The sequence below is a fragment of the Macaca nemestrina genome, chromosome X (assembly GCF_043159975.1).
Source record: "Macaca nemestrina isolate mMacNem1 chromosome X, mMacNem.hap1, whole genome shotgun sequence".
Classification (NCBI taxonomy): domain Eukaryota; kingdom Metazoa; phylum Chordata; class Mammalia; order Primates; family Cercopithecidae; genus Macaca; species Macaca nemestrina.
Window position 1 is genome coordinate 138,608,626 of NC_092145.1, and position 14,756 is coordinate 138,623,381.

General features: G+C 40.8%; 1 protein-coding gene across 2 annotated transcripts in view; it reads right to left on the reverse strand.

Moving 5' to 3' along the window:
- LOC105478221 (phosphate regulating endopeptidase X-linked) overlaps positions 1 to 14,756 on the reverse strand; it is a 222,883-nt gene that overhangs the window by 172,590 nt on the left and 35,537 nt on the right. For both annotated transcript variants that reach the window (XM_011735347.3, XM_011735348.3), the window contains exons 4-5: positions 4,880 to 4,966; positions 3,645 to 3,871 (exon numbers count right to left, since the gene is read on the reverse strand). In XM_011735347.3, coding sequence (XP_011733649.1) covers positions 3,645 to 3,871; positions 4,880 to 4,966 — 314 coding nt within the window. The remainder of the gene's footprint in view (positions 1 to 3,644; positions 3,872 to 4,879; positions 4,967 to 14,756) is intronic.

Sequence of the window (14,756 nt, forward strand, 5' to 3'; positions counted from 1 at the left end):
TTCTCATAAGCAGAGGAACTGATCAGTGTCCCCGAAACATGGCAGGATCCGAGAAGGAATGGGAGTCGCAGGACCTCAGCATCAGAGGGGCACACTTGAAGGGGCTACATGGTTCCATAGTGGATTTCTTCTCAGAAACCAGATAACTGGTATTGGAGTTTCCCAGTACCCTAGGAGAAGACTGAGAAATGGGGCCACCAAGAGGGGAGGTAAATGCCTAGACTAAGGTTCAGTTTCCCACCAAAAGGTTGGGTGGGAGCTCAGAGTCAAAGATTAGGTCGAGTAAACAAAATGCCTATTCCTTGCACAACTGAGTTTGAGCTCTGAGAGGCCTATCAGGTACACATGTCAAAGAAAAACATTCTCCAAATGGTCCTGACCAGTTGCTCAGTCATCCTTGAAAAGTAGGTTCGGAACCTTGTATCATGTGCTACTGTGGACCAGGATCTACCACGAAAACTGTCACAAAAGTCAATTCATTCGAATCTCAATGACAATTAAAAGTAAATTCTAATTCACCCTTCCGTACACATGGGAAAAGTGAGATCAGGGAGGTGAAGTAATTTGCACAAGGATATTCTGTGAGTAAATCACAGAGCTAAACTGCAAACCTCAATCTTTTAAATACCAAAGCCTATTTTTTTTTAACTATACCAGTAGTTTTCTAACTATATTCCATAAAACCTATAAGAGAGGGCTCCAAATAGTTCATCCAATTAGATTTTGTCTTTTATAGTTTTAACTATTTTTAAATGAATAAAAAAGCAACACTTGCAAATTCTACAACTTTGGCAGGCACCAGTACGCTAATTTTTGTTATCAGGTTCATTGGGTTTCATGTAGCTCTCAGAATAAAGCTTCTCCTACCACCTCTAGATACATGCTCGAACTCTTGTAAATGTGTCATCAGGAAGACTATAGTTATATTATATCTGAGGGAAGGCAATTAGTTCAGATATGTGAATATTCAGTCATGTAAAATGGTACAAACAGGAACAGAACTTAAGCAAACGTTTGCCACACTCAAATGCCAAACAACGTTAAATACCAGTTTGGAACAAGCTGCCATCTTGGCAAAAGAGAGCAATAATAAGTACATGGGTGCCTCCTTACATTTGGAAAGTATTCTATCATTGACATTTTAGCGTTTCTAGGATCAGTTTAATTGAATATTAAGTATACAAGGCAAGCTATTAAAAACTGGTTACCATGTTTCTCTATTCCTCATGTTTTCTGTAAGCTCGTATTAAAACTAGAGGCTCAATTGTGGGGGCACAACAACATCACTGGTGATAGTGTGCACTTCCAACTGATACCAGGAGGCACACGATATCCAGTTGCCCCACTTTTAGTGATGCTATCATTGATATTAGGGTACAGGTGATATCGGTCTGCTCTATCATGAATTTCCCAATCAACCATTTACCTAATAGTTTTAAGCAGCCATTGATGGTAATTACCTAGATCCATCCTTTCATTAGGGATTTTTTCTTAAATAGATAGCTTCCTATTATTTATTCTGCATTTTTAAGCTGTGATTCTCCTGTAAACAAGAACTTTTGTCAGCTATTAGATTACCCTGAAAACAGTCAAATTCAGAATGTAAGACAGTTTACAGGAAAAATACTCCAGTTTCTTCAACAAATAAATGTGGTTTAAAAAAACAAAAATAGGGGGATCCCTTGTGGAGTACAACAGACATATCAACTAAGTTCACCTGTGAGTCTTATTTGGAGATTGAATCAAAGACCAACTGTTTTGTTTTTTTAAGGACATGTTTAAGACAATCAGAAAAGTTGAAAATTAACTAGTTATTCGCTGTTAATTATGGAATTATGATTATCTTTTTGGTTGTGATAATAGTCCTTTCCGCTAGCTAAGCACTGAAGTATTTACTATGCAATGATATATTTTTAATTTGCTATAAAACGTTCTAGCCACCTCCCAAAAAAGGAGGGGTCTCGATTAAAACATAACCGCAGAAAGAAACATAACAGCAGAAAGTTGAGAGTTGTTGAAGTTGGGTTGATGGATACATGGGAGTTTATTATTCTATTCTTTAATTTTGTATCACATTTTGATAATAAAAACTTTAAAGAAATAAATTCAATTGAGTAGATCCAGAAATAGGTGAGAAAGATAATAAAATGGCTACCATTTGCAATTATTCATCTGTGTGTGAATCAAGATCTTCTATCACTCAGTAGAATGCATAAACTTAAACTCAAGTTTGGAAAACAGCCTTCAGTTTACTTCAAAACACCACTTAAGGTATTTGAAAGAACATCATAATAGTTCTGGAATTGATCATGATAGTCTTAAAACCTAGTTTCAAAAAATGAGTGATATATCAACACAGTACAGAGATCAGATGGGTTATCATCACTGTGTCTTACATAGCACATCTTATCCTGATAGCATTAGAAGATGGCTCATTTCATCACCAAACATAGAAACACAATTGTCTCTGGAACTCAGAATTTCCTCCTGAGTAGAGGGGAGTCCTTTCAATGACCCAAGATTTTTACTGAGAATTCCATTGTCTAACCTAGAGGTGAGAAAACTACAGCCAATGGGCCAGCCCGCCACACAGCCATACCTTTGTTGTCCACAGTTGCTTTCCCAGACACAATGGCAGAATTAAGTAGTTGCAACAGAGACCAGATGGCCTGCAAACCCTAAAATATGTATTATCTGGCCCTTTACCCAAAAAATGTGCCAATCTCTGGTCTAAATCAAAAGATGAACTTTAAGATTTGGATTTTAGAAGGTTAAAATACATGAGATGAGGGCAATACCTGTCTAAAATTTGAATATCAATATTTCATTAATATTTTCTGATTTGACTAAGGACAGAATTGGGGAGAAAATCAGTCATGCAATAACATTTTCACTATCAGTCAAAGTAACTGTGGAAGTAAAACAAAATAAAACCGAGCAGGATCAAAGCACAAAACTATTTGACGAATGTTATTTGAATTCTTGCATAGCTCTTTCATTGGTGAGTCTGTAGCTGTTGGTAGTTTTTGGACAGGCTCCTGATTTTACCAATGTGCTCTGCCTCAGGGTATGTCCATGTGGCCCATTGCTTTACGGAAGACATGGTTAGTCTTCCAACAGAAAATGCAAGCAAGCACTTGGAACAGAACAAGTTTTGCTGCATCTTTGAAAAGGAGGGAGGAGAGATTCAGAGTGAATTTGATAACTAAAATTTAGGTGTGTGCACAAGAAAATGTTAGTGAAAGAGGAACAAAAAATCATGGCATGTGTTGTCTCCTGTCAAGAGAATGAGGAGGCAAGGACAAGAGCAGGGCACAGAAAGTCTCTGCTAACAACAGGAGACCTGTAGTCCCCTTCCCACTGGAATTGAGGAACCTTAGACTTGCTCTGAGTAGGCATAGGAGGGCCAGATCACAGATCACTGGAAACTAATTCACTAGTTTTCCAAAAGGCTTACAAAACTTGTGTGGTAATGGCATACATTCTGCAAATCCGGGAGAAGGGAATATTCTAGATTCTACTATTCCATAAAAATGTTTTATGTTATTATTTCACTAAGGCAGCATGAGTCTCTTTCCCCAGGATGGCACCCCAAAAGGCTAATTTAGGACTGAGCAAAGAAGATAAATGGGTCCTCATTATACCTTCAAGATATGTTCATTGGATGACTTGTCATCAGGGGACACATACAAACGGATGAACACAGAATTGCTGTATTGACCACGAAACGTTGCAAGTGTCTGCAGAAGGCTGAACTTTCTCTCTGACCAAACCCCTTCAGGGCCAATGTTAGATTCAAGCACGGGCCAGCGGAAAGGGGAATGCCGTAGGATGTGTAGCAGTGGCCTGGCATCTGCTTTTTCAATCGCTTCTGAAAGGGAGCAGATATGAAGAGAAAGTTAGAATTGCAAACTAGATCAACACACTAGAATTCAAGTGCATCTTCTCAAGACAAAATTCCCATAAGGCTCCAACTTAAAATTTCAGCCGTTAGGGAGTAGGTAAAAGAGGTGGGGTGAGATGAGCATAATCACAGAGACAGAACTACCTACAATCCACACTTCAATGTGACTGTCTACATCTAGTGTTCTTGCCAGGACAGCTGACCAGGGAAACTGCTGGATATTCACTAAAATAAACATGGACTCTCTACATGGAACCCAGTCAATGAATAATACTTGGTGGGACTAAGGTACAACGCTAACTAAAGGAATGCCTCAATAAAGCCAGTCACTACCCAACGAAGAAGTGATGCTTCAGATTCCTGTCTTTTATTGCTCTTTTCTAGCTCACCACATGATACCCCAAATCCTAGACCAGTTGACACACTTCCCACAGGCACTGGCTTCATCCTGCAATGGCCTTGAGAAGGCAGACTAGGTCAAGTGACCAGTATCTGTTCTAATTCCAATCAGACCCAAGGTGTTGAGACAGGGCTAAGGACCCAACAAAGATGCCTGTTAGGCTGACACAGGAACCTGGCATGCCTAGGAATCTGGATTTCTCTAGGCTCTAGTAGGTGCACTCCCTCCCAGTCTCTTTCTCAAGCCAGACTTGGCCTGGCTTCTGGATTCTGGTTTCTGAATCAGATACAGTAGAGTTTGCCCTGCTGACTTTTTCTAAGTTTCTCAGGGAGTAAATGATACCCAAAGAATCCAACCCATATAAATAAGATGATTTTCTCCACCAAGCCAGTAACAACATTAACTAAGATGGGACTAGTCAAAATCCAGTCTTTGACAATCATTCCTTTAACACTTTTAAACATTAATAGAATTCTTAGTAGTTCTCTTCTTCCTCAAACAATATATTAAAACATTAATAGAACTCTAAAGGATAGGTATGGTAAATATTTTATTTAGTTTTCTTCATCACTCACTCTCATTCATGCAGGATGAATAAAGGATTTTGGCTTTCTGTATGGCTTCCGTGTCCCGCCTTCTACTGATCGATTTCTCCAAAAGTTCTGGGAAGGTTAAGAAAGGATTCATTAGTATCCACCCACATGTGCTGCCAAGTTGGAAGTCATTTGATAATCACAATTCCAACCTCCAGAAAATTAAATATAAAGACAGACAACCCTGGAAAAGACAGATCTATCAAAGATATGCAGACAACAGAACAGATTCCAAGTTGCATGAGGTTCAAACAAAAACAGATTTACATTCTCTTATCCAGGGCACTCCTAACTCAAAAGAAACCAAAAGTTCAATTTCCAACTGAGACTGGATCTTCTACAGGGGTCAATTTCTTCTGCCACCTACACAAAAGGAAACAGAATTCATTTGTTCAAGAATCAAAAATGGCCGGGCGCGGTGGCTCAAGCCTGTAATCCCAGCACTTTGGGAGGCCGAGACGGGCAGATCACGAGGTCAGGAGATCAAGACCATCCTAGCAAACACGGTGAAACCCCGTCTCTACTAAAAAATACAAAAAACTAGCCGGGCGAGGTGGCGTGCGCCTGTAGTCCCAGCTACTCGGGAGGCTGAGGCAGGAGAATGGCATAAACCCGGGAGGCGGAGCTTGCAGTGAGCTGAGATCCGGCCACTGCACTCCAGCCCAGGCGACAGAGCGAGACTGTCTCAAAAAAAAAAAAAAAAAAAAAAGAATCAAAAATAACTGAATTCTGTCCCTTGTTCCTGGACCAAGTAATATTCTCAACGGAGTTAATTTCATCGGGGTTGTGTTTCTTGAGATTTCTCCACAGCCCAGTCTCTCAGGGAGGTCACCCGGAAGAAATTTCCCATTAGAAGTTTTATCCAATGTTGAATAAATATGCTGTGGACATGGAAGAAGTTCTTTAGACAGGAAATGGAGAGACAAGATTGGAAAATCTACCCGAATTGCCTGAAAACTTGCCCATTTACACATGCAAAGTCCTAGACATCTAAAAGAGTCCATGTGTATACAACGGTTGCCAGCACAGACATAGGCCCAACTGGAAAATAATTTTCTATTTATAAAATCACTAATAATAATGTTTGAAGGTAGAAAATGATAGTTGTCACTATTTCATTAAATAAGGAAAGAGGAAAGCCAGGACTCAATGAAAACAACGGTCTCCCGAAAAAGAGAACGTTGAACATACTTGAGAGTATCAGTCTACCAACGTGAAGCCAAGATGAAAAATCCCTGTGGTGACTGCAGCACCAGGTCACTGCCTTCACCAAACTATGTCAAACTGCCTTGTCAAGGCATTTGGGGAAACAACCTAGCAGCCATCATAACCACAGTATAACAGATGTTCCTATGATACTCTGAACAGCTTCAAGACACAATGTACAGCACTAATTAAATTAATACATAATTATATATCTCCTGAAGAGGAATCTTCCTTCTAAACTAGAAGTTCTACAGTTAAAAAAAAAAAAAATGCAACCCAGAGCTCCTGTCCAGTTTTTTAAAAATAAGCACCTATACCTAAAACGAGTCCATATAACTAGATAGATTCCAGTGAAATAAATTAAATTGGGTTGGATGTATTTTCAATTATTTCAGATTGTTTGGTGTTTCTTTCTTGTGTATCATCATAATAATAAAATCAAGACAACTAGCCCCAAGGATTTTTTTTTTTTTTTTTTTTTTTTTTTTTTTGAGACAGAGTATCACTCTGTCGCCCAGGCTGGAGTGCAGTGGCATGATCTCAGCTCACTGCAGCCTCCACCTCCCGGGTTCAAGCAATTCTCCTGTCTCAGCCTCCCGAGTAGCTGGGATTACAGGCCCACACCACCACACTCAGCTAATTTTCTGTATTTTTAGTAGAGATGGAGTTTCACCATGTTGGCCAGGCTGGTCTCAAATGCCTGACCTCAGGTGGTCCGACTACCTTAGCCTCCCAAAGTGCTGGGATTACTGGCGTGAGCCGCCGCACCAGGTTCCCAAGGATTTTTTAAAGGAGACTTTTTTTAATAGACAAAAAGATCTAAAGCCATATCCACATATATTTCCATTCAAATCGGCTCCTGTGCCCTTCCACTATATTGCTTACACAGTCATTAGACTGTTTGGGAAACATACTTAGAAGTAAATAATCCAAATTTCATTTAGGGTTGTGATGATGTTCTGATGCTATAAACACTCCACGGGCTAAAAAGCATGAATGCCCTAAGGGCCAAACAAGCCACAGGAGCAAAAAGAACTAAAAGCATGAAACATTTACCTGTGTCTGCTCCCAAGGCGTGCTATCTATCACAAGGAGGGAAAAAGAGGACCAGCATATGCTAAATAGGGCAATCGCAAAACACTAGCCATGCACGAGTATCAATAATTCGTATATGTCAAAATTCTGGTTTCTGTACCAGAATTTGGCTTTTAAAACAGATTCGGCTATCACAAGTTCCTTGTCATACCCTTTTCCTTCTCTTCTTTCCTTCTCTCTGAGCCCAGGCAGACAGGAGAGCATTGATATGCAGACAGTGATGTGGCAATCAGTTGACAACATCCATTTTAGGTATCTCTGCATGTGAATTAGCAGTAAGAAGAACAAAATGTAGCCTGGAGAGTTAATGAGTAGAAAACAAAGCCTGCCTACCACAGGTAATTACTCAAGTTATTAAAATGTCCCCAAAGCACTGAGAAAGGCTCATGGGTCACCCATACAGGGGCATTCCAATCATAGCCTGTGTTGTTTCTTGGAGGATTTCTCAATCCCCAACCCACTCCACCCAGGTATTTCTTACCACCTTACAACCGCAAAGGACAACTGCAGTTGGTAAAACTGCAGGCCAGGCACGGTGGCTCATGCCTGTATTCCAGCACTTCGGGAGGCCGAGGCGGCCGAGGCGGGCAGATCACGAGGTCAGGAGTTTGAGACAAGCCTGGACAATATAGTGAAACCCCGCCTCTAGTAATAATACAAAAATTAGCTGGGCATGGAGACGCACACCTGTAGTCCCAGCTACTCGGGAGGCTGAGGCAGGAGAATTGCTTGAACCCGAGAGGTAGAGGTTGCAGTGAGTCAAGATCTCGCCACTGCACTCCAGCCTGGGTGACAGAGTGAGACTGTATTTCAAAAAATAAAATAAAATAAAAATACTATAGCACAGCAAACCTCAGACTTTAAAATTGGTTTGAGAAGTTCTTCTGATCATCAAATTTGAAAACTAAGTATGTTTCATCAAATAAAAAAAAATTTTTTTTTAAGGCAACATAATAGACGTGGGGGGGGGGGTGCTTTGGAATCACACAGACATGGGTTCCAGCTGCAGCTTGCTGCAACTTGCTAGCTGGAATTCTAGCGAGTTATTTAATCTCTCTAAGCCCCAGTTCCTTAATCTGTAAAGTCAAATAATAAGAGTACATGCTTCCCAGGATTGTGCTGAGGATTTAAAATGTTTAATGCACAGAAAGCCCCCATCTCCGTGCCTGGGCACATGATAACGGGGATCAATAAGTGGTGACTTAAACAGGATTACAGGCAGAATTAGCCCTATACAAAACTGTCAAGTAATCAAGCTTGTTTCCAGTGCTTCCTCCATAATTGGTTTTGTTCTCCTGCTTGCTTCTCAGGATATTGGTGGCCAAAGGACTTACGCTAACCTAAGACACTGCCAGGCTGTGTGTAGGACTATTTCACAAACTGGACCTGCTCTAGCCACCTTGCAAAGCCCCATGCTCTCAACATTTCCTCTGCTTCTATAGTAGAGGCAGTTCTAAATGGGGAGACATATTTTGCAATCAGTGTTAACCTCCAAAAATATTTTGCTCACATTCTTCATCCTGGACAACAAAGCATTTTTTTAATGTAAACTTTTTCAATGAAAGTACAGAAAAGTACACAAATAATACAACACACAGAAAAGTACACAGATCATAATGTGAAGAATGTTCACAAAGTTAACATGCTCAAGTAACCAGCATTATTAATTACTGGAACCCCAGAAGCCCCTTGTGCTCCCTTCCAATCACTACCCCCAACCAAGAAAACTAACATCCTCTATGGTAAAATACTTATTCAAGTCTATATCACATATTTATAGAGCAATCTACCTTTTTGTTATTGTTTTGTAGAAGCGTTTTCTATATTCTACATACAAGTCCTTTTTGAATATATTATAAAATATCCCCTATTACATAGACTTCATTTTTAATGGTATCTTGTAATAAACTGAAATCATTTAATTTAGTTCAGCTTGTCCATTTTTCTCCTCCATGGTTACCACATGTAACCATGTCCTGTTCAAGAAATCTCTGCCTATCCCAAACTCAGAAGACAGTTTACATTTTCTTTTCTTTTTCTTTTTTTTTTTTTTTTTTTTTGAGATGGAGTCTTGCTCTGTCGCCCAGGCTGGAGTGCAGTGGCTCGATCTCAGCTCACTGCAATCTCCACCTCCCAGGTTCACGAGATTCTCCTGCCTCAGCCTCCCGAGTAGCTGGGATTACAGACATGTGCCACCACACCTGGCTATTTTTTGTTTTTTTGTTTTTGTTTGTTTGTTTTGAGATGGAGTCTCGTTCTGTCACCAGGTTGGAGTACAGTGGCACGATCTTGGCTCACTGCAACCTCCGCCTCCCGGGTTCAAGAGATTCTCCTGCCTCAGCCTCCCGAGTAGCTGGGACTACAGGCATGCGCCACCATGCCCGGCTAATTTTTTGTATTATTAGTAGAGGTGGGGTTTCACCATGTTAGCCAGGCTGGTCTCGAACTCCTGACTTCAGGTGATCCACCTGCCTCAGCCTCCCAAACTGCTGGGATTACAGGCATGAGCCACCACGCCCAGCTTGTATTTTTAGTAGAGATGGGGTTTCACCATGTTGGTCAGGCTGGTCTCAAACTCCTGACCTCCGGTGATCCACCCACCTCATCCTCCCAAAGTGCTGGGATTACAGGCATGAGCCACTGCGCCCAGTGATAGTTTACGTTTTCTTCTAAAATCTTTATTGTTTTACATTTAGATCTATAGTCCATCTAAAATTTGTTTTTGACCACAGTGTGGACAACCATGCCTTTGTAACACAAGCCTAGTCTCAAAGGGGATGAAACATGTGAGAATTTTAATAATAAAGATATTTTTGGTTATTGGGCCTCAAATAGTATCACCAAGAAATACTGTTGGTATGAAACACTGGCATTAACAACGGCTATACTCCATTAGATTGAATACTCTTTTGGGCAGGGGCTGGGTCACATTCATGTTTGAACACCCAGGACCCAGAGTTTGGCATGGTTGGTGCTTAGTTAATGTTCGCTGAGTTGAATTCCTGACAAGGAAAGTCTGAGAGAGACTTTCATCCAGTTGAAAAAGAACTATGAGAAAGAAGCTGGACTACTTTTATTATTTCTTTTTACAATCAGCAATGCCCTGATCATACTAACACCACAATCTCTTTTTTTCACATCTCAGTCCCTATATCATACAATGCAATCCAAGACTTCATTCATCTGTTTTCATGAATGCCAGTTTTAAGGGTACCTAAGTTTTATTTTCATCAATTGTCTCAGCTTTATCATCCATTCCCAATGCTCTGGTCTTCTATACTGGGGAGAAAAAAATACTTAGTTATGCTCAGAAGCTGAAGGAGGACTATCAATCCTTACTCAATTCAATTCTGCTGCTCAGACAGGACATTTATTGAGTGCTCTAGAATACAAAAAGGAAATTCCAAAGGAAGGATGAGGCCTTTGAGGATTTTATAGTACCCTGCTCAGTCAAGAGTTCATAACAGCCATCTGGAGCTCAGGCCAATCATTTAAAGTTTCTACAATATCTAAGACATATCCACCTAATACATTTCTCAAAAACTCCACATATGCAGTTTTAGGTCTGTGAGCAACAACCTACCAAGAACCTTGATGTTGAGCTGACATTTGAATGAAGTGGCTCAGGAGCACAGGAACTCTTAAAAAGCACCCTCCTTTGTGTTCTTTCTCCTGACCCTACAATATTTCCATGTGCCTATTCTAAAAGGGGTCCTCTGGCTACTTGCTAAGAGACCAGTGAATCCCGGAGACATTTGCTTGATTTGCTTAATGGGTACTTTCAGAGACAGGGTCTTATGTGTCACCCAGACTGGAGAACAGGCATAATCAAAGCTCACTGAAGCCTCAACCTCCTGGGCTCAAGTCATCCTCTCGCCTCAACCTCCTGGGCTCAAGTCATCCTCTCACCTCAACCTCCCAAGTAGCTAGGACTACAGGTGCACACCACCATGCCGTGGCTAATTGTTTTATTTTTATTTTTGTAGAGATGGGGGTCTCGCTATATTGCCCAGGCTAGTCTTGAACTCCTGGCCTCAAGTGATCCTCCCAACTCAGCCTCCCATAGCACTGGGATTACAGGCATGAGCCACTACACCTAGCCAGCAATTGCATTCTAAAATCTTCACATCAATGTCACCAAGGTAAATTCTCAATTTCGGGCAGATTACGGTAACATTTCTCTTTTGGAAATTAGAGGGAGTGCCCTCTGATTCTGGTGAAAGAAAGAACATGGAAAATTAAAACTCTGGAAAACCAAATCTATACTTTAAGCTTCCACATCTACATAATGAACAGGATGTTCTCTAGACCCACACTTTTTAAAAACTTATATCATGGCCTGCTTTCACCTTTGGTGGTACTTAAAAACTACCTTTGGATGGTCTACGGTTGAATGTTGCCTCTAATCCTACTATTTTTAGCCGTTGTTGATTTTCTAGGCTACAGATTTCAATTTGGTTTCCAGGCTCCTCAGTTTATTTACTATACTGAAAATTTTCATTTTTCTAACTCACACTGCGTGGGTGTTAAAGGTATTAAACCCTTATGCAGTTAAACCTGCAGACTCTAAATCAGCTTGCAAAGCTTGTTGTTATTCTCATTAAAAAATAAAATTCAAGTTAACTAAGTCATGGTCCGTGGATCCTGTAACTCTCATATACTTTTACACGAATTGTGTGACGCTCAGCTTGGCGGTTCCTCAGCCCCACGGCCAGTCAAGCATGGGATTAACTGTTTGACATACTGAAAAGCCAATAAGAGTTGATATTTCTCATTCCTCTAGAAAACTCCCACCTAAATATAGGGATAGAAGCTGTCAGAATTATTTTCTCTGTTCATTTTTTATGATCATCTTATAAATGATAATTGTTGATTAAGCATCAGCTTAAGAAAAAGGTGCAGAGATGATTTTAAGGAGATTAATATCCTCTAAATCAATCTAAATCATGGGTTACCAAATAACACAAAAATGTCCCCTTTTAACACAAAAGACCTCTTTGTCCATAATGAAATTAATTATATAAAATTGCTAGATACTACAAAACTCTAACAGAAGGTAACTCTTTTATTATGTTCACTTATAAGTGAATTTGTAAGAATTATAATTATCAAGGTTAGACTTCAAAATAATTTCAATTTTAGCATTATTCTTTGATAGCATAGCATTACAATGAATCTGCCAATCTGATGTTTTAACTCAATATAAATAGCTTTCCTATTTAGATATTTTGTATCTTAGCAGATCATTCCATGTAAGGTCTGTGCCAAACGTGAGGTTTAAAATAAATCTATCCTCAGTTTTTTCATATCACATTTTTACTACTAACTCTAATTATATATATTTTTTCTCCCTCCTATTTCTTTTGAGACAGTCTCACTCTGTCGCCCAGGCTGGAGTGCAGTGGCATGATCTCAGCTCACTGCAACCTGTGCCTCCCGGGTTCAAGCTATTCTTTGCTTCAACCTCATGAATAGCTGGGATTACAGGCACTTGCCACCAAGCCCAGCTAATTGTTTTGTGTTTTTAGTAGAGTCGGGATTTCACCACATTGGCCAGGCTGGTCTCAAACTCCTGGCCTCAAGTGACCTGCCTGCCTTGGCCTCCCAAAGTGCTGGGGTTACAGATGTGAGCCACCACACCTGGCCTCTAACTCCTATTTTATCCATCTTAACGTTACAAGGAAAAAGCCATGTGTGTTTATATACTCCCTGCAATGGTCCTTCCTGAACAATCCTAAGACATCCAAGGACCAGTAATGACAGTGTTCATTTTTTAAGCGCCAGCTCTGTGCCAGGTGTATTATATTAATACACAACCTCAATTAACCTTCCCAGCAATCCTAAGAAACATATATCATAACTCCATTCTACAGGCAAGAAAACTGTAAGAACTTGTCCAAGGAGACTCAGTTAGTAAAGGTTAGAGCTTGGATTTGGACTCAGGTCTCTGACTCCGGTTAATTCAACCATCAGATACCCAGAAAAATTCTGCAAGTTGCTTTCCTGTGAGAGTGGGCCCCCAGTGGCTAAACCAGAGGCAGCTATGCCCTCATGGAATTCCCCGACAGATCTCTCCACCATAACTGAAGGAAAGACCTTCCCTGATTACATCATAACTTCTTTTTGCAGTGGTGGAATGACTTTGTGACGAGCCATCTACTCCTTTTGTCCTGTCACCCTATTTTTGACCAGGGACACAGATTCCTGAGGCACCTAACCAGAGGTAGGAGGCCTAGTGAGGTTAGAACAGAACAAAGTTGGCTGGTCCTCAAGGCTTGACCTCACATTTTGCTCTAGTCTAAGCCAGTGGTTTCTAAATTTGAGTGTACACTGGAAAAATCAAGAGACCTTGTTAGGCCAGGCACGGCGGCTCATGCCTGTAATCCCAGCACTTTGGGAGGCAGAGGCAGGCGGATCACCTGAGGTCAGGAGTTCGATACCAGCCTGGCCAACATGGTAAAACCCCATCTCTACTAAAATTACAAAAAAAAAAAAAAAAATTAGCTGGCCATGGTGGTGGGTGCCTGTACTCCCAGCTACTCGGGAGGCTGGGCAGGAGAATCGCTTGAACCCGGAAGGTGGAGGTTGCAGTGATCCAAGACCGTGCCATTGCACTCCAGCTAGGTGACAAGAAAACTCCGTCTCAAAAATTAAAAAAAAAAAAAAAAAAAAAAAAAAAAAAATGGGGAGCTTGTTAAAATGCAAATGGCTGTGTTTTAACTTGAGTGTCTAATTCAGTAGGTCTGGGGTGGGGCCCAGGATTTTGCATTACTAACAAATTGCCAGGTAAAGTTGATGCTGCAGGTCAGGGGAATACACTTTGATAATCACTACTTTAAACCAACAGCACTCACCGGTCTTTCTTGATGCCTGCAATCCCAGGAAACATCACCAGCCCAGATTCCCACCTCTGCCATTCCTACCCTATCTCAAATCAAAAAAGGAACTTTTGGCCAGCGCGGTGGCTCACACCTGTAATCCCAGCACTTTGGGAGGCCGAGGTGGGTGGATCATGAGATCAAGAGATCGAGACCACGGTGAAACCCTGTTTCTATTAAAAAGACAAAAAAAATTAGCCGGGTGCAGTGGCAGGCACCTGTAGTCCCAGCTACTCGGGAGGCTGAGGCAGGAGAATGGCGTGAACCCAGGAGGCAGAGCTTGCAGTGAGCCGAGATCACGCCACTGCACTCCAGCCTGGGTGACAGAGTAAGACTCCATCTCAAAAAAAAAAAAAAAAAAAAAGGAGCTTTTGTCCTGTCTTTACTGATTTCCTTACTCTGCAGCTCCATTTTAACTTGGTGTCAACATTCTTCAAGGAGGACACTAAACACTTTGTTTTGTTTTGGAAACACTCTCCTTGCGTTGGCCCATTTAGGTCTAAGTTAGTTCTCAGTTCTGCCAACCTCAGTTTTAAAAAGTTCCTTTCTTAAACGTAAAATGCAATAGGAGTTCGATGTGAGGGTTGATTCACAGATTCAAGAGTGGAAAAAATATCAACAGTATGCCAGAAAGACTCTCAAAGTGAAAGAAATAATACCATACAGGGTATTTCTTTTTT